The following is a 27,450-nucleotide window of genomic DNA, read 5'->3' as shown; positions in this document are numbered from 1 at the left end:
TCATAAGTTTTTCGCTGGCCCAAGTCATTTCTTGGAAGGCCGACAACACGTTGAAGATGAAACTAGCTAAGGGAGACCTTGAACTTCTACAACCTATGAAAACGTCGAACTCGTGCGTGCTCTTGTGAGACCACACCGACTTCTAACAATAAGCGTGATGGGTGACATGTTAAACACTTTTATTGAACATTAAATTTTGTCCGAAGATTTGGATATGTGAAAGGCTGATGCTGGAAAACCTTAAATGAGCAGTAGAGCAATCTAAGAAACGTCTGCATTGATTTTGTTCACGGGTTTGCCAATGACCACGAATGGTTCAATGAAGTGATGACAGTTGACGAATCCTGGGTTTGTTTTTTAGTACGATCCTGAGACTAAGCGGCAAAGTAAGGAGTGACACACTGACACATCTCCTCGACCAAAAAAAAAAAAAAAAGCTCGATTGAGGAACTCGATCATAAGAATGCTGATTTGCTTTTTTGATAGGAGGAGTGTCATGCAGAAAGAATTTCTACCCCCAGTACAAGCTGTCAACCGAGTGTTTCACAAAGACGTCTTTGAAAGGCTCAGAAAAAGAATGAATCGAGGGAGACCGGATACTACAGACAATTGGATGCTGCGTCAAGACAACGCCTCATGTCAAATGGCCACCTCCAACAATGGATTTTTGACCCCAAAAGGCATTCCTGTTCCCACAACCCCTGCCCCCTAGTCACCTGATCTGAGTCTATGTTACTTTTTTCTTTTACCAAAAATGAAAAATGTCTTACAAGTCTATCATCGCTGCTACCAAGACTGGGAGCAACAAATCGGGCGGTGTACAGCTGCTGAAGGGAACTCCTTTGAAAGGGGGGCAACATTGTCGTTTGAAAAAACCAAAATCTTTGGTAGATAAAAAATCGGCCTCATTACTTTTCTCTCAATCCTCTCATATGTGTGTACACTGAAGCACCAAAGAAACTGGTATACGGATGCGTATTCGAGTACAGGGATATGTGAACAGCAGAATACGGCACTGCTTTCGGCAACCCATATATAAGACAACAAGTGTCTGGCGGAGTTGTTAGATAGGTTACTGCTGCTACAACGGCAAGTTATCATTATTTAAGTGAGTTTGAGCGTGGTGTTGTAGTCGGCGCACGAGCGATGGGACACAGCATCTCCAAGGTAGCGATGATGTGGGAATTTTTCCGTTTAACCATTTCACGAGTGTACTGTGAGTAGCAGGAATCTGGTAAAACATCAAATCTCGGACATTGCTGCGACCGAAAAAAGATGCTGCAAGAACGGGATCGACGAAGACTGGAGAGAATCGTTCAAAGATTTTGGAAAATGCTCCAGATTTTAGTGCTGTGCCGTCAACAAGTGTCAGAGTGTAAACCATTGAACGAAACGTAATGGATGTGGGCATTCGGAACCCAAGACCCACTCGTGTATCCCTGATGACTGAGAGCACTTCGTCTTCAGGCCACAAGTGGCCCATCGGTACCATCCGACCGCAGTGTCATCCTCAGTGGAGGATGCGGATAGGAGGGGCGTGTGGTCAGAACACCGCTCTCCCGGTCGTTATGATGGTTTTCTTTGACCGGAGCCGCTACTACTCGGTCGAGTAGCTCCCTAGTTGGCATCACGAGGCTGAGTGCACCCCGAAAAATGGCAACAGCGCATGGCGGCCCAGATGGTCACCCATCCAAGTGCCGGCCACGCCCGACAGCGCTTAACTTTGGTGATCTGGCGGGAACCGGTGTATCCACTGCGGCAAGGCCGTTGCCGTTATCCTTGATGACAGCACGACACACAGATTTACTCCTCGCCTGGGCGAGGGTTGTTGATGACTTGAAACATGTTGCCTGGTGGGACGAGCGTCGTTTCAAATAGTATCGAGCAAATGGACGCGTACGGGTATGGCGAGAACTTCATGAATCCATAGACGCTGCGTATCAGCAGGGGACTGTTCAGGTTAGTGGAGGCTCTGTAATGGTGTGGGTGTGTGTGCAGTTGGAGTGATATGGAACCCCTGATAGGTCTAGATACGACTCTGACAGGTGATACGTACGTAAACATCTTGTCTCATCACCTACATCCATTCCATTGTGCTTTCCGACCAACTTGGGCAATTCCAGAAGGACAATGCGACACGCCAAACGTTCAAAATTGCTACAGAATGTCTCCAGGGACACTCTTGTGACTTTATACGCTTCCGCTGGCCAACATGAACATTATTGAGCATATATGGGATGCATTGCGATGTGCTTTTTGGAAGAGATCTCCACCACCTCGTACTCTTACTGATTTATGGACAGCTCTGCAGGATTCATGGCGTCAGTTCCCTCGAGCACCGCTTCAGACATTAGTCCAGTCCATGCCACATCGTGTTGCGGCACTTCTGCGTGCCCTACACGATATAAGGGAGGTGTACCAGTTTCTTTGACTCTTCAGTGCGTTTGTAAGGTATGTATGTGTATGTAGAAATTTATGTATGTATGTAAAGATGTACAGGGTGGTCCATTGATAGTGACCGGGCCAAATATCTCACGAAATAAGCATCAAACGAAAAAAGTACAAACAACGAAATTCGTCAAGCTTGAAGGGGGAAACCAAATGGCGCTATGGTTGGCCCACTAGATGGCGCTGACAGAGGTCAAACGGATATAAACTGCGTTTTTTTTAAAACAGGAACCCCCATTTTTTATTACATATTCGTGTAGTACGTAAAGAAATATGAATGTTTTAGTTGGACCACTTTTTTCGCTTTGTGATAGATGGCGCTGTAACAGTCACAAACGTATAAGTACGTGGTATCACGTAACATTCCGCCAGTGCGGACGGTATTTGCTTCCTGATACATTACCCGTGTTACAATGCACCGTTTACCAACTGCGGAAAAGGTCGACATCGCGTTGATGTATGGCTATTGTGATCAAAATGACCAACGCGCGTGTGCTATGTATGCTGTTCGGTATCCTGGACGACATCGTCCAAGTGTACGGATCGTTCGCCGTATAATTATGTCATTTAAGGAAACAGGAAGTGTTCAACCACATGTGAAACGCCAACCACGACCTGTAACAAATGATGCTGCTCAAGTAGGTGTTTTAACTGCTGTCGCGGCTAATCCGCACATCTGTAGCAGACAAATTGCGCGAGAATCTGGAATCTCAAAAACGTCGGTGTTGAGAATGCTACATCAACATCGATTGCACTCGGGCCATATTTCTACGCACCAGGAATTGCATGGTGACAACTTTGAACGTCGTGTACAGTTCTGCCACTGGGCACAAGAGTAATTACAGGACGATGACAGATTTTTTGCACGCGTACTATTTAGCGACGAAGCGTCATTCACCAACAGCGATAACGTAAACTGGCATAATATGCACTATTGGGCCAGCCGGAGTGGCCATGCGGTTCTAGGCGCTACAGTCTGGAACCGAGCGGCCGCTACGATCGCAGGTTCGAATCCTGCCTCGGGCATGGATGTGTGTGACGTCCTTAGGTTAGTTAGGTTTAATTAGTTCTAAGTTCTAGGCGAATGATGACCTCAGAAGTTAAATTGCGTAGTGTTCAGAGTCATTTGAACCATTTTTTTGCACTATTGGGCAACGGAAAATCCACAATGGCTACGACAAGTGGAACATCAGCGACCTTGACGGGTTAATGTATGGTGCGGCATTAGGGGAGGAAGGATAATTGGCCCCCATTTTATCGAGGGCAATCTAAATGGTGCAATGTACCTTATTTTCTACGTAATGTTCTACCGATTTTACTAGAAGATGTTTTGCTGCATGACAGAATGGCGATGTACTTCCAACATGATGGATGTTCGGCACATAGCTCGCGTGCGGTTAAAGCGGTACTGAATAGCATATTTCATGACAGGTGGATTGGTCGTCGGAGCACCATACCGTGGTCCGCACGTTCACTGGATCTGACGTCCCCGGATTTCTTTCTGTGGCGAAAGTTGAAGAATATTTGCTATCGTGATCCACCGATGGCGGCTGACAACATAGGTCAGCGCATTGTCAATGCACGTGAGAACATTACGGAAGGCCAAATGCATTGAGGTTGACGGACATCATTTGGAGCATTTATTGCATTAACGTGGTATTTACTGGTAATTACGCTGTAACAGCATGCGTTCTCAGAAATGATAAGTTCACAAAGGTACATGTATCACTTTGTAACAACTAAAATGAAATGTTCAAACGTACCTACGTCCTGTATTTTAATTTAAAAAACCTACTTGTTACCAACTGTTCGTCTAAAATTGAGCCACATGTTTGTGACTATTACAGCGCCATATATCACAAAGCGAAAAAAGTGGTCCAACTATAACATTCGTGGTTCTTTACGTACTTCACGAATAGATAATAAAAAATGGGGGTTCCTATTAAAAAAAAAACGCAGTTGACATCCGTTTAACCTGTGGCAGTGCCATGTAGCGGGCCAACCATAGCGCCATCTTGTTTCCCCCTTCAAGCTAGACGAGTTTCGTTCTTTGTAGTTTTTTCGTTTGACGATTATTTCGTGAGATATTTGGCCCGGTCACGATCAATGGACCACCCTGTATATGAACATGTATATCTGTGCTACATCGCGGGTTTACACTCATGTGTGAGAGGGAACGACTCAAGGAGTAAGATGTGACCTAAGCACCACCGTTCACAGACCCGTCATACCCGCTGAACTACTGTGAGGAGGAAGGAAACAGGCGGAGCACCGACGAAACGGCGGCGCCTTGATTTATATCGTATGCAACCCTCAACACTAGACTCGCACTCGCTCCGCTTGTGTTCTCAAACGCCGGTCAGTCGCGAAGGCAGCGAGAAGCCCGCAGCAACAGCTTAACTGGGGCGAGAACTGCCTGCAGCTGGAGCGGCGCGCCTAGCAGAGCAGAGCGGCCACTGTGTGTCTCTGGTGCGGCGGAACTGCGGGATGGCGGGACGGGGAAACTTGAGCCCCGCGTAGGCGCGAGCGGCTAATCAAATCAGCCGCAGCCGCCTCCCCTCCGCTCCCCCGCCACAACTTGGTCGTGCCGGTAACGGGCCGCCCCGGGCCGGCTGCCGCTCCTTAGCTCGCAACTTGAGGGACGGGGTGCCTCCTCCCTCCCTCCCTCCCTCCCTCCCTCCCTCCCTCCCTCCCTCCCTCCCCCTCTCCCTGGCCAGATCAATACCGCGCCGCTCCACAGCCCCACAGACGCCTCGGCTCTTCCAGGCGGCGGCAATCGGCGCCAGGTTGAGCTCGCAGCCCGCAGCCTGGAGCCTGCTCCCCTCCCCTATAGAGCCGGAAGCCGACACCCGACCTACCTCACAGAACAAAGCATTCCACTCAGTACCTCACACACTCTTATGGAAGCTGTATCTATATGGGCTAAATTCTGTGGTGGTGTGTGGCCACAGTAGTGTTGCCTTCAAGAGTGCTGCAATATGAGTGCAATGTACGGCAATACTGCGCTACGGACCAGGTGTATTTTTCTATGGTACACCAATATGGTGCCGCAAGAGTAGACAGCAAAAGGAAAGCTTGATGTTTTAACTCTCGCCCTTAACAAACCATTCTCCTGGAGGATCGTATACACATCATCATCTCACTACAGCACGAACTCCTATATCGAGGACACACAAACACACATCACTGGTGCAGAAAAGTTTGATGCTGTTGTGGTCTTCAGTCCTGAGGCTGGTCTGATGCAGCTCTCCATGCTACTCTATTCTGTGCAAGCTGCTTCATCTCCCAGTACCTACTGCATGCTTCTCAATTTGCTTAGTGTATTCATCTCCTGGTCTCCTTCTACGATTTTTACCCTCCACGCTGCCCTCCAATACTAAATTCGTGATCCCTTAATGCCTGATAACATGTCCTACCAACCGGTCCCTTCTTCTTGTCAAGTTGTGCCACGAACTTCTCTTCTCCACAATCCTATTCAATACGCCTTAGATAAGTTCGTACCGACTAAGGTCCAAAGCGAGGGGAAAGATCCACCGTGGTATAACAATCATGTACGAAAGGTACTACGGAAACAAAGAAAGCTTCACCATAGGTTTAAGAGTAGTCGAATCATAGCTGATAAGGAAAAGCTGAACGAAGCGAAAAAGAGCGTAAAGAGAGCAATGAGAGAAGCATTCAACGAATTCGAACATAAAACATTGGCAAACAATCTAAACAAGAACCCTAAAAAGTTTTGGTCATATGTAAAATCGGTAAGCGGATCTAAATCCCCTATTCAGTCACTCGTTGACCACGATGGCACCGAAACAGAGGACGACCGAAGAAAGGCAGAAATACTGAATTCAGTGTTCCGAAACTGTTTCACTGCGGAAAATCGTAACACGGTCCCTGACTTCAGCCGTCGCACGGACGCCAAAATGGAAAATATTGAAATAAACGATATCGGAATTGAAAAACAACTGCTATCACTTAGTAGCGGAAAAGCATCCGGACCAGACGAGATACCCTTAAGATTCTACACTGATTATGCTAAAGAACTTGCCCCCTTTCTATCAGCAATTTATCGTAGATCTCTGGAAGAACGTAAAGTACCTAGCGACTGGAAGAAAGCACAGGTCGTTCCCATTTTCAAGAAGGGTCATAAATCAGATGCGAATAATTATAGGCCTATTTCACTTACGTCAATCTGTTGTAGAATAATGGAACATGTTTTGTGTTCTCGTATTATGACGTTCTTAGATAATACAAATCTCCTTCATCATAACCAACATGGATTCCGCAAACAGAGATCATGTGAAACCCAGCTCGCCCTATTTGCCCAAGAAATTCACAGTGCCGTAGACACTGGCGAGCAGATTGATGCCGTATTCCTGGACTTCAGGAAGGCATTTGATACGGTTCCGCACTTACGTTTAGTGAAAAAAATACGTGCTTACGGAATATCGGACCAGGTTTGTGATTGGATTCAGGATTTCCTAGAAGAAAGAACACAACATGTCATTCTTAACGGTTCAAAATCTGCAGATGTAGAGGTAATTTCGGGAGTACCGCAAGGAAGCGTGATAGGACCTTTATTGTTTACAATATACATAAATGACTTAGTTGACAACATCGGTAGCTCCGTGAGGCTATTTGCAGATGACACGGTTGTCTACAAGAAAGTAGCAACATCAGAAGACTCGTACGTACTCCAGGAAGACCTGCAGAGGATTAATGAATGGTGCGACAGCTGGCAGCTTTCCCTAAATGTAGATAAATGTAATATAATGCGCATACATAGGGGCAGAAATCCATTCCAGTACGATTATGCCATAGGTGGTAAATCATTGGAAGCGGTAACGACCGTAAAATACTTAGGAGTTACTATCCGGAGCGATCTGAAGTGGAATGATCACATAAAACAAATAGTGGGAAAAGCAGGCGCCAGGTTGAGATTCATAGGAAGAATTCTAAGAAAATGTGACTCATCGACGAAAGAAGTAGCTTACAAAACGCTTGTTCGTCCGATTCTTGAGTATTGCTCATCAGTATGGGACCCTTACCAGGTTGGATTAATAGAAGAGATAGACATGATCCAGCGAAAAGCAGCGCGATTCGTCATGGGGACATTTAGTCAGCGCGAGAGCGTTACGGAGATGCTGAACAAGCTCCAGTGGCAGACACTTCAAGAAAGGCGTTACGCAATACGGAGAGGTTTATTATCGAAATTACGAGAGAGCACATTCCGGGAAGAGATGGGCAACATATTACTACCGCCCACATATATCTCGCGTAATGATCACAACGAAAAGATCCGAGAAATTAGAGCAAATACGGAGACTTACAAGCAGTCGTTCTTCCCACGCACAATTCGTGAATGGAACAGGGAAGGGGGATCAGATAGTGGTACAATAAGTACCCTCCGCCACACACCGTAAGGTGGCTCGTGGAGTATAGATGTAGATGTAGTAGATGTAGATTAGTTATGTGATCTACCCATCTAATCTTCAGCATTCTTCTGTAGCACCACATTTCGAAAGCTTCTATTCTCTTCTTGTCCAAACTATTTGTCGTCCATGTCTCACTTCCATACATGGCTACACTCCATACAAATACTTTCAGAAACGACTTCCTGACATTTAAATCTATACTCGATGTTAACAAATTTCTCTTCTTCAGAAACGCTTTCCTTGCCATTGCCACTCTACATTTTATGTCCTCTCTACTTCCACCATCATCAGTTATTTTGTTCCCAAAATAGCAAAACTCCTTTACTACTATAAGTGTCTCATTTCCTAATCTAATTCCCTCAGGATCACCTGATTTAATTCGACTACATTCCATTATCCTCGTTTTGCTTTTGTTGATGTTCATCTTATATCCTCCTTTCAAGACACTATCCATTCCGTTCAACTGCTCTTCCAAGTCCTTTGCTGTCTCTGACAGAATTACAATGTCACCAGCGAATCTCAAAATTTTTATTTCTTCTCCATAGGTCTGATGCCACCTGTTTCAGTATACACAAGCAGCCCTTAGCGGCAATCTTTAATTTTTGACTAGAAGTGACAGTAAAGCTTTTAGGTAGGATGTTTTATTATGTGACGTGGCCTGTTTGGTGTTAAAATTGTATGACCAGAGCTGCCATGCTCAACGTTTTACGTATGTAATATAAATTCTGATGAAGACTCCCTTAGTTTAGGAGTTGAAACCACGGTCAATTCGACTACAAAATCCGTTGCAACCAGTGGGCTGTCTTTACTAGCTTCACATAGCTATGTTTAAAGTTGTATCTGAACGAGTTGAAACCAAACAAGTTGGCAAGACTAGATGAAGCCTTGGAAATGACCTCTTACGTGCCTTCTGGATCCGTAAAATTGGAGATCAATATCCGTAACGTCGGTTTGCAGCAGAAATCTTGAACACATTCTGACTTTAATGAATTCACTTGAGACGGAAAAGCTTCCGTCCCGAAGTCAGCAAGGGACTTGGAAACCATCGCTTATGAGGAATTTGGCTTGTCCCTTTCTCGCACATCCTGCACAGTATGGATGAGGAGCAACAGGCAGATTCCATATTCTTACATTTGCGGAAAGCATTTGACACATTGTGGTACTGCAGGATGTCAACAAAGGTCCGAGCAGCAGAATTGTGAATGACTCGATTTCGATTTGGATGTTGGTATTCCGATTGCTATGCTTATTTTCATCGATTGTCATTTTTTATTTGCAGATCAATGTTGCTATTTGGCGATAGTGAGTGGAGCTACGGACAATAGAAACTGGACTGCACAAGAGCAGAAATCGGAATATTTCCGGTACGTTCTTCTGTTTGAGTTTATTAGACGGATGACAGCAGCGGGGGTAGCGAGAAATATTGTCGCCGCGTATGGGGATAATGCTATTGGACAGAGCACGACAAGAAAATAGTTTTCTCCTTTTAAGTAGGATCTCTTGACATTAGCAACTGTCCACATTCAGGAAGACCTTCAGGGTTTGACGAAGATTGGTTAAACGTGTTAATCCACAATGATCCGCATCAGTGCACCCGAGGAGTGGGAAATGTGATGAACTGCGAGCGTTCCGCCATCGTGTGACGCTTCCAAGCAATGGGGAAGGTCCAAAACTCGGACGTGTCGACATCCCATGCTCTGAGCCAAGATCGCAGAAATCATCGGGTGCATCTCTGTGTCATCAATTGGCTCGTAAACAACACCGACCACTCCTAGCGTGTATCTTTACTGGCGACGAAAAATGGTGTATTTATATCAACACAAGGAAAAGAAAGGAATGGTTGAGCCCAAACAGAGCCGCAAGTCCCCCTGCAAAGACCTGCGCCCACTCACAAAAGATGACGCAATGCACCTGGTGGAACGGTGACTGTGAGCTCTGCTACAAACTGCTTCCCCGAGGTTTAACCATCACTGCTGACACCTAGTGTCAAGAACTGAGGTAACGCCCACGCGCATTTTCCTAGACTGACAAAAAATAGTACACAGGAGTCGGGTTGGGAAGTCATTCCGCACCCACCCTATTCACCTGGTCTTGCGCCCTCGGATTTTCATCTTTTCCGTTCTCTATGTAACAGCCTTCACGGTACTTCCTTTCCACATGAAAATGTGCTCCGAAAATGGCTCGAAAAGTTTTTCGCCTCGTAACCACGTGATTTCTACAGTCGCGGGATCGAAAAGTTACTGTTGGCTGACTGTTATAAATAGTGAAGGAGAATATACAGGTTGTTTGGAAAGGAACTCCCTAGTTTTAAGTACAGTTTAATGGGGAAGTTAACGAGAAATTACATCGATGAGTACATATCGTGAAAGAGAATTCCTTCAAGTTTTGTTTAATGTTAGTAGACGTCAACGTGGTATCCATTTGTTGCCCTCCATACGTCGAGACGATATTCCATTTCTCCCCATGTATTCACCAACATTTCAGGTTTAACTGTCCCAACCACCGCGACGTTTGTTTCCCATAAATAGTTGATGTGTCTGGTCTTTTTGCTGTACGCAACATTTTTTATGTGACCCCAAAAGTAAAAGTGCATTGGGGTCAAGTCTGGGCTTCACGGTGGCCAAGGTATTGGGCCAGCCCTGCTCTCATCCACCTTCCTGGAAAGCGAGAGTTAAGAGCCGCACGCACATGATTACCGTAATGAGGTGCGGCGCCATCTTGTTGGAAAAACACAAGCTCCTCGATATCGTCCATTTGGGAAAAGACGTACTGTGCCAACATGTCACAGTAAACGTCCCCATTTATTGTTTTTTCTACAAAAATGAAAGGACCAATTACACGACCTTCCATCAAACCAAATGAAATGGCTCTGAGCACTATGGGACTCAACTGCTGAGGTCATTAGTCCCCTAGAACTTAGAACTAGTTAAACCTAACTAACCTAAGGACATCACAAACATCCATGCCCGAGGCAGGATTCGAACCTGCGACCGTAGCGGTCTTGCGGTTTTAGACTGCAGCGCCTTTAACCGCACGGCCACTTCGGCCGGCTTCCATCAAACCAGACATTGCATAAAAAGTTCACGGTTTACTTGCCGCGTCAAATTTGGGTAAAATCCCAAGCTTTCGATGACTACATCCGTCATCTTCTTCAGGGGTGAAACTGACTGTCGTGGACCGGTGAGGCTTCCGCTTTTATAAGCAGTGGACGGCTTCTCATTGGCTGGATGACGTCACGGTGAAAACGAGCGTTGAACAGTGGTCCCATACGTCCATCCTGCTTCTTCAGGTATGTTGACGATACATGTTTAATCTGGCCACATGGGAACGAGGCACTGCAGCAGTTTGTTGATCATTTGAATGGTATACACCAGAACATAAGATTTACATTTGAGGTAGAGAAGGATGGGAAGTTACCCATCTTAGATGTGCTGGTGGACCGAAAATCAGATGGACGTCTCGGACATTCTGTGTACAGAAAACCGACGCATACAGATTTATATCTAAACGCACGTAGTTTTCACCACCCAGTTCAGAAGAGAGCTATGATGAATACCTTGGTACACAGAGCAAGGACTATTTCGGACAAGGATCATCTCGGCTCCGAGATTAACCATCTGACGACGGTATTTAGAAAAAAATGGATATTCTGATCGTGATATCAGATCTACTCTGGCGAAGAAACCTATGAAGGACGTTGTTGGAACAGATCAAGAGGACCAACACATCGCGCGGCTACCATTCTGCGGTGCAACGAACAGCAAGATCGGTAGAGTCCTGAGCCGGTAAGGAATCAGACAAGCTTTTCGGCCACCCAGAAAGATTAAGGAAATGTTGTGACCTGTGATAGATAATCTCGGCCTGAGAGTACCGGGAATTTACAGCGTTCCTTGCGAGTGTGGCAAAAATTATGTGGGCCAGTGTGTAAGAACTGTTACCGATCGCTGTATGGAACGCTAGCGTCACCTGGAGAACTGGTATCTAGAAACATCAGCGGTGGCTGAGCACAGTTTGTTAAGTAAAGAGAGGATTCTATTCGATGAAACAAGAATACTTGCTCACGCTTCAAACTATTGGGACTCTGTCATCAGGGAAGCAATTGAAATTAGACTATGTGGAAACAATTTCAACAGAGACCGGGTATGCACTCAGCAATGCATGGAAACGCGCAGTTGATAGAGAAAGAGCGCAGAGGGATACTTCTTACATTCCTCCACCTGTTGCGATGGATGGCACTGCAAACAACGCTGGCTAAAGCGCGCAAACAAAATCTATGGACATAGAGGCCGCCACCTCCGTACGCGCCGTTTTCACCGTGACGTCATCCAGCCAATGAGAAGCCGCCCACTGCTTATAAAATCGGAGGCCTCACCGGTCCACGGCAGTCAGTTTCACCCCTGAAGAAGATGACGTAGGTAGTCATCGAAAGCTCGGGATTTTATCCAAATCTGACGAGGCAAGTAAACCGAGAACTTTTTATGCAAGGACTCCGTCACGAAAGGCATCGTAGTCAAACCAGACATTAACTTTCGGAGAGTCACGTTGTGCTAAATAACTTCATGTGGATGCCGAAAGTCACCCCCCCCCCCCCCCCCAATTCTCCAGTTATGACGATTAACTGTTCCACTAACATGAAATGTAGCCTCATCAGAGAAGAGAATCTTTTTTAAAAAATTGACATCATCAACTATTCTGTGCCGAAAGTCACTGCACAGCACGCACGCCTGAAGTGAATTGAGCGAACAGAAAAAACAGCACTAGCGCCGTCTCAAGGTCAAGCAGGCCTGCCAACTACAGAGGAGCCAAACTTGGAGAGTTGATGAATCAAACACCATGAACTAGAATAGTGTATGTCACTTTGTACAAATTCTAGGACACATTAAAACCAGGGAGTTCCTTTTCAAACACACTGTATTATTGATGGCTAAAGTCTCAACTTTGGGGAAACGCACTGTGCACTTACGCACCAGCCCAATGCAATGATGAGCCAAAACGTTACAGTCACTGCCTTCAGAGAGACTGAATGCCACTTGCTGGCGCTGCGGGCATGGACAGTATGTAAGCAGGGTAGAAGCGATTGGGCAACACACTAGCGACGAAACTGGCCGAAAAAGGGGGAAATCCGGTGATAAGGGCGACTTTCACAAAGGGTGGACTGTTATGGGGTGGCACCTGAGAATGAACGCCTCTGAAAGGGCGAAGCTGGCGGCCTCTTCATGTGTTACCTTAGAGATGATGTACAGAAAGTGGCTGAAGAACTAGCAGCTTACAAGGTGGTGTATGTCTACATCTCATCCCAAAATGTAGAAGCTTTAGGCTTTCCCTCTCTATAAAGCAAGATGGGCGGTGATCTGTGGCAGGTGTACAGTGCTGGTGCAGCCACGGAAAGTGTTTCGGAGCACAGAGCGTCAAACATGGGCTCTGTCGCAGGTGATCACTACGTGTTCCCATGATGATGCAACGGCATAGTCAGTTACGACTGCTGTGTGTGATTGTCTCTGAAACTGGAACACGTGTCAATGCAAAAGTATAGCCTGGTCTGATGAATCACGTTTCTCGTAACAGCAGGTCGAAGGTCGTAGGTCGTGTCCGGATGCACTGTCAACTGGCGAATATTTGCTCGAAAGATGCACCGCCCCAGGACACACACGGTGTTGCGGGCTGTGTTAGGTCATGGAAGACGTTCAGACGGGGTTCTGTGGAGCTTGTGGTAGTAAAGGAAGCTACAGACTGTGTGGACATTACTGTGAAGCAGCTGCATCCCTTCATGCCTGATGTCTTCTCAGACAGTGAAGCCATCTTCCAGCAGGATAAATGTTTGTGACACAAGGCCAGAATCGTGACTCGTTGGTTGGGGAAGGAGACCAGACAGCGTGGTCATCGGTCTCATCGGATTAAGGAAGGATGGGGAAGGAAGTCGGCCGTGCCCTTTCAGAGGAACCATCCCGGCATTTGCCTGGAATGATTTAGGTAAATCACGGAAAACCTAAATCAGGATGGCCGGACGCGGGATTGAACCGTCGTCCTGCCGAATTCGAGTCCAGTGTCTAACCAGAATCGTGTACCAGTGGTTCAGGAAGATGATAGTGAACTCACATTGATGTCATGGCCACTAAATTCGTGTGGTACTACCACGAAGGAACACATCTGAGACATTATAGGGTGCTAGATCTGTGCCCACAAACTAGCGGCTCATAATTTTCGGCCTGCATTTAGATGTCTGAAGCCACACACCTCCAGAAACCTACCAAGGGCTTCTCGAATCCATGCTACATAGAGTCGCTGCTGTACTGTTTTGCAAGGGGAAGGGGGGGGGGGAGGACGAGACACCACGAAGCAGGTGGCCATACTGTTTTGGCTCCACAGTGTAAAATGGGAATTGGCCCTGACGTCATAACAGTAGACCTTTCTACACTCCTGGAAATGGAAAAAAGAACACATTGATACCGGTGTGTCAGACCCACCATACTTGCTCCGGACACTGCGAGAGGGCTGTACAAGCAATGATCACACGCACGGCACAGCGGACACACCAGGAACCGCGGTGTTGGCCGTCGAATGGCGCTAGCTGCGCAGCATTTGTGCACCGCCGCCGTCAGTGTCAGCCAGTTTGCCGTGGCATACGGAGCTCCATCGCAGTCTTTAACACTGGTAGCATGCCGCGACAGCGTGGACGTGAACCGTATGTGCAGTTGACGGACTTTGAGCGAGGGCGTATAGTGGGCATGCGGGAGGCCGGGTGGACGTACCGCCGAATTGCTCAACACGTGGGGCGTGAGGTCTCCACAGTACATCGATGTTGTCGCCAGTGGTCGGCGGAAGGTGCACGTGCCCGTCGACCTGGGACCGGACCGCAGCGACGCACGGATGCACGCCAAGACCGTAGGATCCTACGCAGTGCCGTAGGGGACCGCACCGCCACTTCCCAGCAAATTAGGGACACTGTTGCTCCTGGGGTATCGGCGAGGACCATTCGCAACTGTCTCCATGAAGCTGGGCTACGGTCCCGCACACCGTTAGGCCGTCTTCCGCTCACGCCCCAACATCGTGCAGCCCGCCTCCAGTTGTGTCGCGACAGGCGTGAATGGAGGGACGAATGGAGACGTGTCGTCTTCAGCGATGAGAGTCGCTTCTGCCTTGGTGCCAATGATGGTCGTATGCGTGTTTGGCGCCGTGCAGGTGAGCGCCACAATCAGGACTGCATACGACCGAGGCACACAGGGCCAACACCCGGCATCATGGTGTGGGGAGCGATCTCCTACACTGGCCGTACACCACTGGTGATCGTCGAGGGGACACTGAATAGTGCACGGTACATCCAAACCGTCATCGAACCCATCGTTCTACCATTCCTAGACCGGCAAGGGAACTTGCTGTTCCAACAGGACAATGCACGTCCGCATGTATCCCGTGCCACCCAACGTGCTCTAGACGGTGTAAGTCAACTACCCTGGCCAGCAAGATCTCCGGATCTGTCCCCCATTGGGACTGGATGAAGCGTCGTCTCACGCGGTCTGCACGTCCAGCACGAACGCTGGTCCAACTGAGGCGCCAGGTGGAAATGGCATGGCAAGCCGTTCCACAGGACTACATCCAGCATCTCTACGATCGTCTCCATGAGAGAATAGCAGCCTGCATTGCTGCGAAAGGTGGATATACACTGTACTAGTGCCGACATTGTGCATGCTCTGTTGCCTGTGTCTATGTGCCTGTGGTTCTGTCAGTGTGATCATGTGATGTATCTGACCCCAGGAATGTGTCAATAAAGTTTCCCCTTCCTGGGACAATGAATTCACGGTGTTCTTATTTCAATTTCCAGGAGTGTATTACTGAATGCCCAATAAGAAGATTTCGAGGGAATAGGAAACTCGTAAAAGCGTCTCGAAAAGTTACATATTTCATGGTTAAGTGCATTTAACATAGACAGCTATGATGAAACTGTGAAACTGATGGTATCTTTAAATGTTCATTTGATGTGTATTATAACGGTTAATATTTTTGTATATTTTTTGTGTATCTTATTTTTCTATTTTATATGTCTCATATTTTTCTGCAGTTTTGCCATTTGCTAAAGGAATTATTATATAATAATAAAATCTGCAGGTCTGAACAGTGATGTGTGAGGCTGAAGGTCTGACAACAATAGCTATGAAGCCAATTATTTGTGTGCATTCCTGAGTTTTGTCTTTCACCCAAAGCTAGATTCTGTGCGCTACAGTGGGCATGTGGCAAACTGATAATGGTTGCAAGACGAAAGAGGATGTTGTACTTATCTATGAAATGCAGTGAAAATCGATTGCATGAAGAGCTATAAATGAGGATATAAAGTTATTTACACATACATAAGGGGGTATTGGAAACTTGAGTTACTTTAGGACACCAGGAGAAGAAAGGTGTGTGTGTGTGTGTGTGTGTGTGTGTGTGTGTGTGTGTGTGTGTGTGTGTGTGTGTGTGTGTGTGTGTGTTGGCCTCATCCACTAACAAGGCAATAGGTCAATAGTTTATTCTCTGGATGACTGTAGGAAGTGGACAAAGTGGAGTGAAGGAAACCGATTAGTTTCTTCGCAGAGTCACTTTCAATCAAGAGCTGTCAGCTACAGAAATATGTATGGCCTGGTTGCATATCTGCGTGTATTACTGTTTGTAGGGTACTAGGAACGGATAAGGAGGTGAGCTGCAGTAGGGGTAGAGTTAATGGCTGCCAGCATACACCGTGAACTGAGCCACGAAAGCGTGTATGATAGTGGAAAGGAGGACAGATCATTTTTCTTGGTGTATTACAGCATAGAATGGACCAGTGGACTATTATAATCAGAGACATCTGTTGTCAGTGTCGTTGACATCAGCTACAGAAGCTGGTAAGACAGTGACAAAGGTGAGGCATAATTCACCAAATGTATTATTGTCATACTGGACAAGGAAGAGGTGGGAAGGCAAGCTGTTTCAAAGACGGGACTAACACCTGTGTCGAATTCACTAACATCACGAAACGGTGCAGGTATGGGTACTTGTGAAAAAATATATTGTCTAGATGTACTATGACACAAAACAGATCGGGAACCAGTTCATAAATGAGTTACCAGAATCAGAACAATTCTCATTCAACAAGTGGCATAAACCAGAGAAGTATGTAGAGATGTCAGTGATATGTCACGTGCTGTGTGTTTGTAATTGTATAAAGTGCATTAGGAGAAGTAGAAGAGACAGGATGGAGTCACTTGTGGTTAGAGTGAGTGATCTTGGCTGCTGAAGTAATTAATATTGTCGTAAGGTGATGTCTTCAGGTCTGGATGGAATGAACTGTGGAGATGAGCAATGAGAGATCAAACTTCTTTGCAGGCAATGTCTGTGATCTTGGGTGTTGGACTATGTATGGAGGGCTAGAGGGAGAACTTCTTCTGTGGGTGGAATACAATGTGGAATGAACCAGTGGGAGGCAAGCAAGCAAGCAATTGGAAATCCAGGATAGAGTCAGTGTGATCACACTCTGATACTGTACCTGACAGGGAAGTTGCAAGGGGACAGGTTACTGTGTGGGTATAGAGCCATGTGAAATGGACCAGTGAGAGGTTGGGAGGCGAGTATTTCGAAGGTCAAGTCATTTCTGACGATTTCAGAGACTTTCGGGATTTGAAACACACAAGGTAGTAATACTGGATTAAGGGGGAAGATTAGTGTTTGCGTGTGTTTCTGAGTGAATGCACCATGGAGAGGTAGGAAAGCGAAGCAATGGAAGGCAGAACGATCTGTAACTAATATCAGACAATGTGGGCAATGAAGTAAGAAGTAACGACATGGATTGACGTTGAGTTGTGTTAGTGTAGGACCGGAAGGAGACAGGGAGAGTGGTAGTTGGCGAGCAATGTGATCTACCGTCGGTATCACTGATCTCAGAGGATTCCAGGGCTGTACTGTTGTGTGAAATGAAGTTGGCAGAAGAATGGAAGTAGACGGTTGGAGGAAGGAGGCATCTGCAGCCACTGCAGATAGGGTAGTTATGTGGGGACTGGTTCATGTCTGGTTGTGTTGCAGGATAGACCAAACCAGGTGGAGCTGGGATCAGAGTAAGTGGCCAATGTTTGTCTGGGGATCTGTTCGTATCAGGGTATGTTGTTGGATAGAAGAGATGATCAAGAGGTGAGGGGTGTACAGCTGGCAAGCATAGTCATCTCCAGACAAGTTGCTGACTTCGAGCACTGTAACAGTTAGGTACAATGTAAAGGTGTAGGTTTTTCACCTCATTAGCTGTACATTCAGCCAACTGAAGGGGCTGACCAGGTCGGAGATTTGCTCCACTTGGTGAGTGGGCGTTGTGTTCTCCTGACGCTTGTATCGTCAGAAATGACATTCTACTGTTGAGATGGTTGCGTTCAGGTGCAAGGAGAGAGAGGTTGTTGCATCCCACTTCTGACAACAATGTACAGTTGATCGAGCAATCAGGATTGGGCATCCACGGCTGACGTTAAATGATAGAAAAGGAAGTATGGTCGAAGAAAGAGAATATATTTCTGTGTGCAGGATACACAGGGCGCGCCTGGGGTAGAAAGTTATGAGGCATAGGCTAGTCCAGGAGGTTGAACAAAGTAAATAAAGTGAGCAACAGAGAGAGAGAAATGCTGGTTCATGTTGTTGGCCGGTCATGGGGTTCAGAGCCTCTGCCTCCCAAGAAAGAGATCTGTTCTACGCGACGTCTCGATCGCACGAGAGTGCAGCAACTGTGTTCTGCTCTGTAGAATCCTCCAGAGTCCACAACTGCCTCCCACACACGCTACTGGCTAAACCAGTGGCGTGAATATATTAGCAGATTTCAGCAAACAACTGTGGTGGTCTCTTGTCAACAGATTTAGCTGGACAGAATTGCCTTGGTGCTGAGAGACAGGCACCTTTAATCATGAGGACACAACTGAAGATACTCTTGGAGGGTACCTGTGAAGATTAGACTGCGGCCATTGAAATATGATCTTTTTTTTAAAAACAGATTACCTAAGACATTTCTTGCCTGGCTGCTACCTTGTACATCCCAAAAGCCAATAAATTAAACAAAAGAGGTGTAGGTTGATATCGATATTTAATACTGTAGAAAATGGAGCAGTAAGGTATATGGAGGTGGATAGTTAGACAGCAGTGTAATCTACCTTCAGCATCAATGACTGAAGATATTTAAATATATACTGGGTGATCAAAAAGTTAGTATAAATTTGAAAACTTAATAAACCACGGAATAATGTAGATAGAGAGGAAAAAATTGACACACATACTTGGAATGACATGGGGTTTTATTAGAATAAAAAAAAACAAAGTTCACAAAATGTCCGGCAGATGGCGCTGGACAGCAAAACGTCAGTTACTGCGCATGACAATCGTGTATAAAAGGAGCTATAATGAGAGTGAGAATCAGATGTGCCAGCAGTCGCAGCATGTTGACATTACCTGAAAAGGCGCTTTCAGTGAAGGTGTATTATCACAATGGGGAATGTGCTAGTTCAGCGTTACGATCCTATCGCCATAGGAAGGGGATTCGAACGGGTAAAGGTCCGTTGACAAATGCAGTTGTGGCGAGAATGATTTCGAAGTTCGAAACCACGGGTTGTTTAGACAATAGACCTCGTAGTGGCCGGCCGAACACAAGGCGTAATGTTGCTGGGACAGTTCAGGAAGAAATGGAGACTGTAGCGGGTTCGTCTATGCACGGGGAAGTCAGCGCTCGTGTAGTCGCACGTCGCACCGGCATTCCATACACTACTGTTTGGTTGGCACTTAGGCGTACCCTCCGATGCTATCCGTACAAAATCCATCAGCATCATGAACTGTTACCTGGCGATTTAGTGAAGCGGAGGGCATTTGCGGTGTGGGCGTTTCAAAAGATGGCGGAAGATGACGATTGGTTGAGTAACGTGTTGTGGATCGACGAAGTTCATTTCACTCTGTGAGGGTCTGTCAACGCCCACAACTGCAGAATTTGGGCTACCGAAAATCCTAGAGCTGTCGTGGAAACTCCACTGCACGACGAGAAAGTCACGGTATGGGTTGGATTTACCACATCTACCATTATCGGACCTTTTTTCTTCGAGGAAATGCGTGACTCTGGTTTTGTAACTGCTACCGTGACGGGGAGAGGTACGCTGGTATGTTACAGAATCGCATCATCCCCAGCCTGGCTGATAAACACCTGCTGGAACGTACGATGTTTATGCAGGATGGTGCTCCACCCCATATTGCTAGACGCGTGAAAGATCTCTTGCTCGCGTCGTTTGGTGGTGATCGTGTGCTCAGCCGCAACTTTCGTCATGCTTGGTCTCCCAGGTCCTTGGACCTCAGTCCGTGCGATTATTGGCTTTGAGGTTACCTGAAGTCGCAAGTGTATCGTGATCGATCGACATCTCTAGGGATGCTGAAAGACAACATCCGACGCCAATGCCTCACCATAACTCCGGACAAGCTTTACAGTGCTGTTCACAACATTGTTCCACGACTACAGCTATTGTTGAGGAATGATGGTGGACATATTGAGCATTTCCTGTAAAGAACATCTTCTTTGCTTTGTGTCACTTTGCTATGCTAATTATTGCTATTGTGATCAGACGAAGCGCCATCTCTTGGACAATTTGTGAACTTTTGTATTTTTTGGTTCTAATAAAATCCCATGTCATTCCAAGCATCTGTGTCAATTTGTACCTCTCTATCTACATTATTCTGTGATTTATTCAGTTTTCAAATTTATACTGACCTTGAACACCCGGTATATTGCTGTGTGGAGCAGTGAGAAATATCGAAGGGGATGGTTGAAAGATAATGATATTTATATAGAGAGAGAGTGCCAGCATCATTAAGCATGTCTAGATGTGTTTGCTGGATGGATGAGAAAGAGGTAGGGAGACAGGTGATTGGAGGTGTCTTCTCAGGTGGTGATACAGGTAGGGTATCAGCTCGTGTCTAGATATGTTACTGGGTAGAAAGACGTGGAAGAGGTAGGGAGGTGAGAGTTGCAGGACATCAGGGGACACACATGTGGAGATCTAATGTGTCGCAGGATAGAACAGAGGGGAAGGGAGACGGAAGGACGGGAGGGGGGGGGTGGAGTCACCTGCGGTCAGCCGTCCGCTCTTGTTCAGCAGAGTCGGCGTGCCGCAGGCGGTGGAGCAGGCGGAGGGCGGCGGGGGGCAGTAGCCGGTTCCGCCGCCCCCGCGCACGGCCGCGGGGGCGGGACCGCTCCCGGCGCCCGGGCTCGGGCCCGGGGCCGGACCGCCGCCGCCGCCGCCGCCGCCGCCGCCAGCCGCCCCCGGCTGCTCACCGGGCTCCCGCTGCTGCAGAGGTGGCTCGTCCTCCGAGTCGGCGTCCAGCAGATCGAGACCGGGGTCCGGCAGGGCGGCGGGCGCGCCGCTGGTGACGGGCGTGGGGGTGGGCGCCGGGCCCGCCAGTGGCGGCGGCGCCTCCGCCTCCGAGTCCTCCTCCTCCGCGTCCGGCCGGGCGCCACCACCACCGCCCCCGCCGCCCTCGCTGGAGCTGCGGCGGCGGGTGGAGGCGGCGGCGGCGGCGGCCGCCTTGGCCGCGGTGGCCGTCAGGTGGCACGAGATAAGCAAGATGGCCGCGGCTCGAGCCGCACCTGCCCGCGACGCCGGCACCGCGACGCCGCGCGACGCGCACGCGCGCGCCGTGCCCGCCAGGCTGACCAGCCCGTCGCTGGAGGCTCGCCGCGGCGGCGCGAAGCCGCAGCCCCCCGTGGAGGAGCCGGCGGTGCCCGCGCTGCGCTGGCTGGAGGCCCGCGACGGCGGCCGCGCCCCGTGCACCGCCAGCGGGATCCCTGCGGGCAGCGGCGCGGGGGCGGCCCCTCTCAGCACCGGGGCTGGCTGCGGCCGGGCGGCGCGGGGGAGCTGGGGCGAGGCGAGGCGAGGCGGCCGGGTCAAGCCATGCGGGGCGGGGCGGCGCGGCGCGACTCGCCGGGTCGGGCGCTAGCTGTGGGAACTGCGAGGCGCGGTCGACCTCCGACATTACTCGGGACTGTGGGCAGCCAGAGCCCTGCGGTTTGGTCAGTGCATTCCTCCAGCATCGACGACAGCTGGGCGGAGCCAGGCAGTCGGAGAGCCAGTCGTGCGAGGGCGTGTGACCCACTAGATGAATTACTAGTGGTGCCAGCTGCTGGAACTACAAGATGCGATCTCTGGTATTCTTTCTTAGGACTGGGAGCAACTAGAAGCGCGAGGTTTAGTTAACAGTACTCCTGCACACGGGCAACACACCTTAAGTGGCTGTGCGGAGTGAGCAACTGGCTATCAAACCGTGTTGGCAGTCTGCTTTGATGGATCAACAGCTATCCCTGCTAGCTCTGACAACATCGTGGTGTAACCAAGTTCTATGGTGTATGTTGGATGTGAGGACATGCTCGAAAGTAATGCCTTTGAATTTTTTATTCTGTTCTCAATATCGGTTGAGGTATTACATGTCATCCATTGTAAGGCGACTTAGATTACCTCTTTGTGAACCGTGTCGTTTGCCACAGTTCCTGTTTTTCCCTTGGTTTACTCCTGTTTGGAGTTTCCGAGCTTTCCTAGAGGGCGTTGCGGAGCCTCCGTGGAGGAGGCGCTGTGTGCCGTGCCGAGGCCGGATGAGGCAGTTGAGTGTTTGGCCCTGGATGGCCTTTCTGCAGCTGGACGTTTGGTCCCTCTATGCTAAGTCTGGATGGGCCCAAAAACCCGGGGCATGACGACACAAGAGGCCATAAATCAGTGGATGACGTTTGGTAACCGTTCATGGGCTGGGGAAGCTATGAAGTCCGTCTGTGGCTGCCAATAACCTCCAGAAGGTGGTGTCGTCACTAAGAGTAAGATTTTTCATCTAGTTAGTGAAACGGTCGTCCCCTGGCGGGGCCAATCTCCCGGTGTTGTCGGAAAGTCTGAGCTCTACCGGGAATAATGAGCAGAGTTTGAGTGGTCAAGGGCCTAAGATCCGAGGTCCGATTATATTTGCTAAGTTACCAAATCCCATTACACATTTGTTCCACGGGATTTTCCAACTAACTCTTGATAATTTGGACCAAGTGCAGATGGTCTTGTGGTTGAGCGTAAGTCTTGAAATTCACCCAGACGCTCTGAAAGTCCCCCAGTTATTTTACGTTTGGTATACCCATTATGTAAGGGGTGTTTACTAAGGTCCTCTTGGAAGTCTTGCGTTCCTTTATGGGGGGTCTCAATTGTCCAGGCATCCATATGGTGCTAAAGAGAGGTTGTTAATGACCTATGATTTGTCTGAGCCTCTCTGTGAGTTCGTGAGATGTTCTTCAGGAGCTGGGACTACCAATACCAGCAGCTTTGGCAGGGATGGTAGGCATGTGGGTTACATACATCCTGTTGTTATTTGACGCGTGTCGACCTCCTTCACTTTGGTTGATCTGGTTCATACGGGGCAGGCATATTCATCTTTAGAGAAGCATAGTGCTTGGGTGGTGGTTCTCAGGGTAGTAGGTTTCGCTCCCCATTTGCCGTTTGCGAGTTTCCGGAAAATATTATTTCTGGAGGCAACCTTCTTGCGGACCGTTACACAGTAGTGTCTATATGTCAGAGATGTATCCTGTCTTCAAGACAAGGTCGACTTTCCTGCTTCGATGACGGAAGTCGCAACCCTCTGCCAAAAAATGGTTCAAATGGCTCTGAGCACTATGGGACTTAACATCTCAGGTCATCAGTCCCCTAGATCAAAAATGGTTCAAATGGCTCTGAGCACTATGGGACTCAACAGCTGTGGTCGTAAGTCCCCTAGAACTTAGAACTACTTAAACCTAACTAACCTAAGGACATCACACACATCCATGCCCGAGGCAGGATTCGAACCTGCGACCGTAGCGGTCGCGCGATTCCAGACTGAAGCGCCTAGAACCGCTCGGCCACCAGCGGCCGGCCCCAAACCTCTGCCATTACAGGGTTCTGAATTGTAGCGTGTAACATGGCTGTGCGTAGCTTAACATGTCGGTGTACTAGAAAGAACTTGCTGTAATCGAGTTTCTCCATACATGCGCTCCCCCTCATTCACTATGACCACAGCCGACCACACAGATGCACTGCGACATTTGCAACAATCCGACACCTCGAGTTCACTGTCGTCGGTCATCCTCCATATAATTCCACCTTGGCCCCATCAATTTAATTTCACAAAATATTATGGTTATTTTAATTAACTTGTTAGAAGTAACAATATGAAAAGATTATTTCCCAAGGGAGTGGAGATGGGTGGCAGGACATACAGGATTATTCGTAAGAACATCCAGGGTTTCAGAAGATAACTGTGCAGCAACTACAACACATACTGAAAACGGACACACACATCAGTGGACAGGGCATGTGTCTAAGTTTATAACTCACACTACAAATTCTCAATACGGGCTGCGTTTATGATGTGGCAAATGTCAATTCGTAGGTCCTAGTTGTTGACGTGATTTGTCTAAATGGCTCTAAGCACTATGGGACTTAACATCTGAGGTCATCAGTCCCCTAGACATAGAACTACTTAAACCTAACTAACCTAAGAACATCACACACATCTATGCCCGAGGCAGGATTCGAACCTGCGACCATAGCAGCAGCGCGGTTCCGGACTGAAGTGCCTAGAACCGCTCGGCCACAACGGCCGGCTCCTGATGTGTCTGAGAACACGTAAAGACCGCCTGCTTTGCGAGTAACTGGGCTGCCTACATGGATGTGCAAACTAATTCGATCTGAGAATGCGGTGACGAGGGTAGCAGTGAAAGTTGGCGAGCGCACAACATATAGTTGCAGTCTGTAACTATAAGAATTCTGCCAACCATTAGCAGAATTCCCTTTGTCAGAGGGACACTGATACATAGCAAATAAGAAGCGACAAATTCCAATTGGTTCCCTGGTAACCTGTCGTGCGAGACGGACATCCCGTTGGTAACCAAAGGGTTACTGAACACCTTGCAAGCCTTCACTTCAGTAGTGATGAAGCAAAGATGAGGATCTGGTTCTGTCAACGAAGTCGAACATTCTACAGTGACGGTATCAGCAGAGTGGGCTCTCGTTGCCAAAAATGTGTTTGTCAACAAGTTGATTGTGCTGAGAAATACACTACTGGCCATGAAAACTGCTACACCAAGAAGAACTGCAGATGATAAACGGGTATTCATTGGACAAATATATTATACTAGAACTGACATGTGATTACATTTACACGCAATGGGGGTAAATAGATCCTGAGAAATCAGTATCCAGAACAACCACCTCTGGCCGTAGTAACGGCCTCGATACGCCTGGGCATTGAGTCAAACAGAGCTTGGATGGCGTGTACAGGTACAGCTGCCCTTGCAGCTTCAACACGATACCACAGTTCATCAAGAGTAGTGACTGGTGTATTGTGACGAGCCAGTTGCTCGGCCACCATTGACCAGACGTTTTCAGTTGTTGAGACATCTGGAGAATGTAATGGCCAGGGCAGCAGTCAAACCTTTTCTGTATCCAGAAAGGCACATACAGGACCTGCAACATGCGGTCGTGCATTATCCTGCTGAAATGTAGGGTTTCGAAGGAATCGAATGAAGGGTAAAGCCACGGGTCGTAACATATCTGAAATGTAACGTACACTGTTCAAAGTGCCGTTAATACGAACAAGAGGTGACCGAGACGTGTAACCAATGGCACCCCATACCATCACGCCGGGTGATACGCCAGTATGGCGATGACGAATACACGCTTCCAATGTGCGTTCACCGCGGTGTCGCCAAACACGGATGCGACCATCATGATGCTGTAAACAGAACCTGGATTCATACGAGAAAATGACGTTTTGCCACTCGTGCACCCAGGTTCGTCGTTGAGTACACCATCGCAGGCGCTCCTGTCTGTGATGCAGCGTCAACGGTAACCGCAGCCACCGTCTCCGGGCTGATAGTCCGTGCTGCTGCAAACGTCGTCGAACTGTTCGTGCAGATGGTTGTTGTCTTGCAAACGTCACCATCTGTAGACTAAGGGATTGAGACGTGGGTGCACGATCCGTTACAGCCATGCGGATAAGATGCCTGTCATCTCGACTGCTACTGATACGAGACCGTTGGAATCCAGCACGGCGTTCCGTGTTACCCTCCTGAACCCACCGATTCTATATTCTGCTAACAGTCATTGGATCTCGACCAACGCGAGCAGCAATGTCGCGATACGATAAACCGCAATCGAGGTAGGCTACAATCCGACCTTTATCAAAGTCGGAAACGTGACGGTACGTATTTCTCTTCGTTAGACGAGGCATCACAACAACGTTTCACCAGGCAACGCCGGTCAACTGCTGTTTGTGTATGAGAAATCGGTTAGAAACTTTCCTCGTGTCAGCACGTTGTAGGTGTCGCCACTGGCGCCACCCTTGTGTGAATGCTCTGAAAAGCTGATCATTTGCATATCACAGCATCTTCTTCCTATCGGTTAAAGTTAGCGTCTGTAGCACGTCATCTTCGTAGTGCAGCAATTTTAATGGCCAGTAGTGTATATCGACATGAGGAATAAAGATATAGTGTTACTGAACACCTTAGAGTACTTCACTTCAGTAGTGATGAAGCACAGGTGAGGATCTGGCTCCCTCAACAAAGTCGAATATTCTACAGTGACGGTATCAACAAACTGGGCTTTCGTTTTGAAAAATGTGTCAACAGGTGGATTGTGCTGAGAAATAAATACATCGACATGAGGAATAAAGATACAGAATATAAATATATTTGAAAACTTTGAGGCGTTTGACATAAGAATTCGGAGACATTTCTTTCCAGGACACTCTCATAGAATCGACCAGGGAGACGTAGGGCGGTAGGCAATTTGAAGAGTCACGTGAGGTAGTGATGCAGGTGGGGAATCAGTCTGTGTCTGCTGGATGTGCTGCTCGGTAAAAGGGCACACTGGACAGCCAGCATTACGCTGCAGCCAGGACTCCAGCGGTCGTGGCGAGTGCGAGGGCTGATCTCTGTTAGTGGTGAACCTGCAGGTGCTCAGCCGAGCTGCTGAGTCCATTCTTATGCAGAATATTTCGACGACCGATCCAGTCGCGTTCTTCACGGGCTGCGAGCTGTTCCCATTGCGACCGGCCAATGAGGCATCGACTCTTCCGCGAGGTCGACTTCAGCCCTTCCGTGCCCTCTGCCTTTTGGATCCTGCACTGTAGTTCCGTGAAAAGCTCCGCCTGTCCGTGTTTTCCAGCCGCGAATCGTCACCCTCTGCCACAAAGAAATTCCTTGCTGAAAACTGGTCCGTAGACCTCAAACGCCATCGAGCAAGGATATTTTCTCCAAACCGACACTAACCAAGTAGGGACTGCAGCGACGCAAGCCGACTTGGCCAGCCCGGTGGCGGGGGCTCGCTCACTGGGATTAGCTCTGTGAGCGGGCCACAACAGTAGGTTTATATATGAACTGGCACAACTGTAACGCTGCGGAATAGATTAGAATTAGATTAGCCTTGTTCATAGTTATGCCAGCACTTGAAAGTTCTTTGTAACAATGTTGGTTTGTTACTTCATGTTGTATCACATATAGACCCACTAATTAGATAAAGTTGTGGGTTTTGTTTGTATCATTACATTGTATATT

The 27,450-nt window shown here is 48.0% G+C and overlaps 1 protein-coding gene and 1 pseudogene across 1 annotated transcript in view; both read right to left on the bottom strand.

Annotated features, from left to right (window-relative positions):
- LOC126215316 (AF4/FMR2 family member lilli-like) overlaps positions 1-27,450 on the bottom strand; it is a 686,763-nt gene that overhangs the window by 54,889 nt on the left and 604,424 nt on the right. Inside the window, exons 5-6 of the mRNA XM_049941996.1 lie at positions 21,347-21,678; positions 21,169-21,307 (exon numbers count right to left, since the gene is read on the bottom strand). Coding sequence (XP_049797953.1) covers positions 21,169-21,307; positions 21,347-21,678 — 471 coding nt within the window. The remainder of the gene's footprint in view (positions 1-21,168; positions 21,308-21,346; positions 21,679-27,450) is intronic.
- LOC126215593 (5S ribosomal RNA) lies at positions 1,655-1,772 on the bottom strand (annotated as a pseudogene).

The sequence above is a fragment of the Schistocerca nitens genome, chromosome 12, assembly GCF_023898315.1.
Source record: "Schistocerca nitens isolate TAMUIC-IGC-003100 chromosome 12, iqSchNite1.1, whole genome shotgun sequence".
In the NCBI taxonomy this organism is placed as follows: Eukaryota; Metazoa; Arthropoda; class Insecta; order Orthoptera; family Acrididae; genus Schistocerca; species Schistocerca nitens.
Note: the sequence above shows the minus strand (reverse complement) of the source record. Positions and strands in the feature narration are given on the sequence as shown.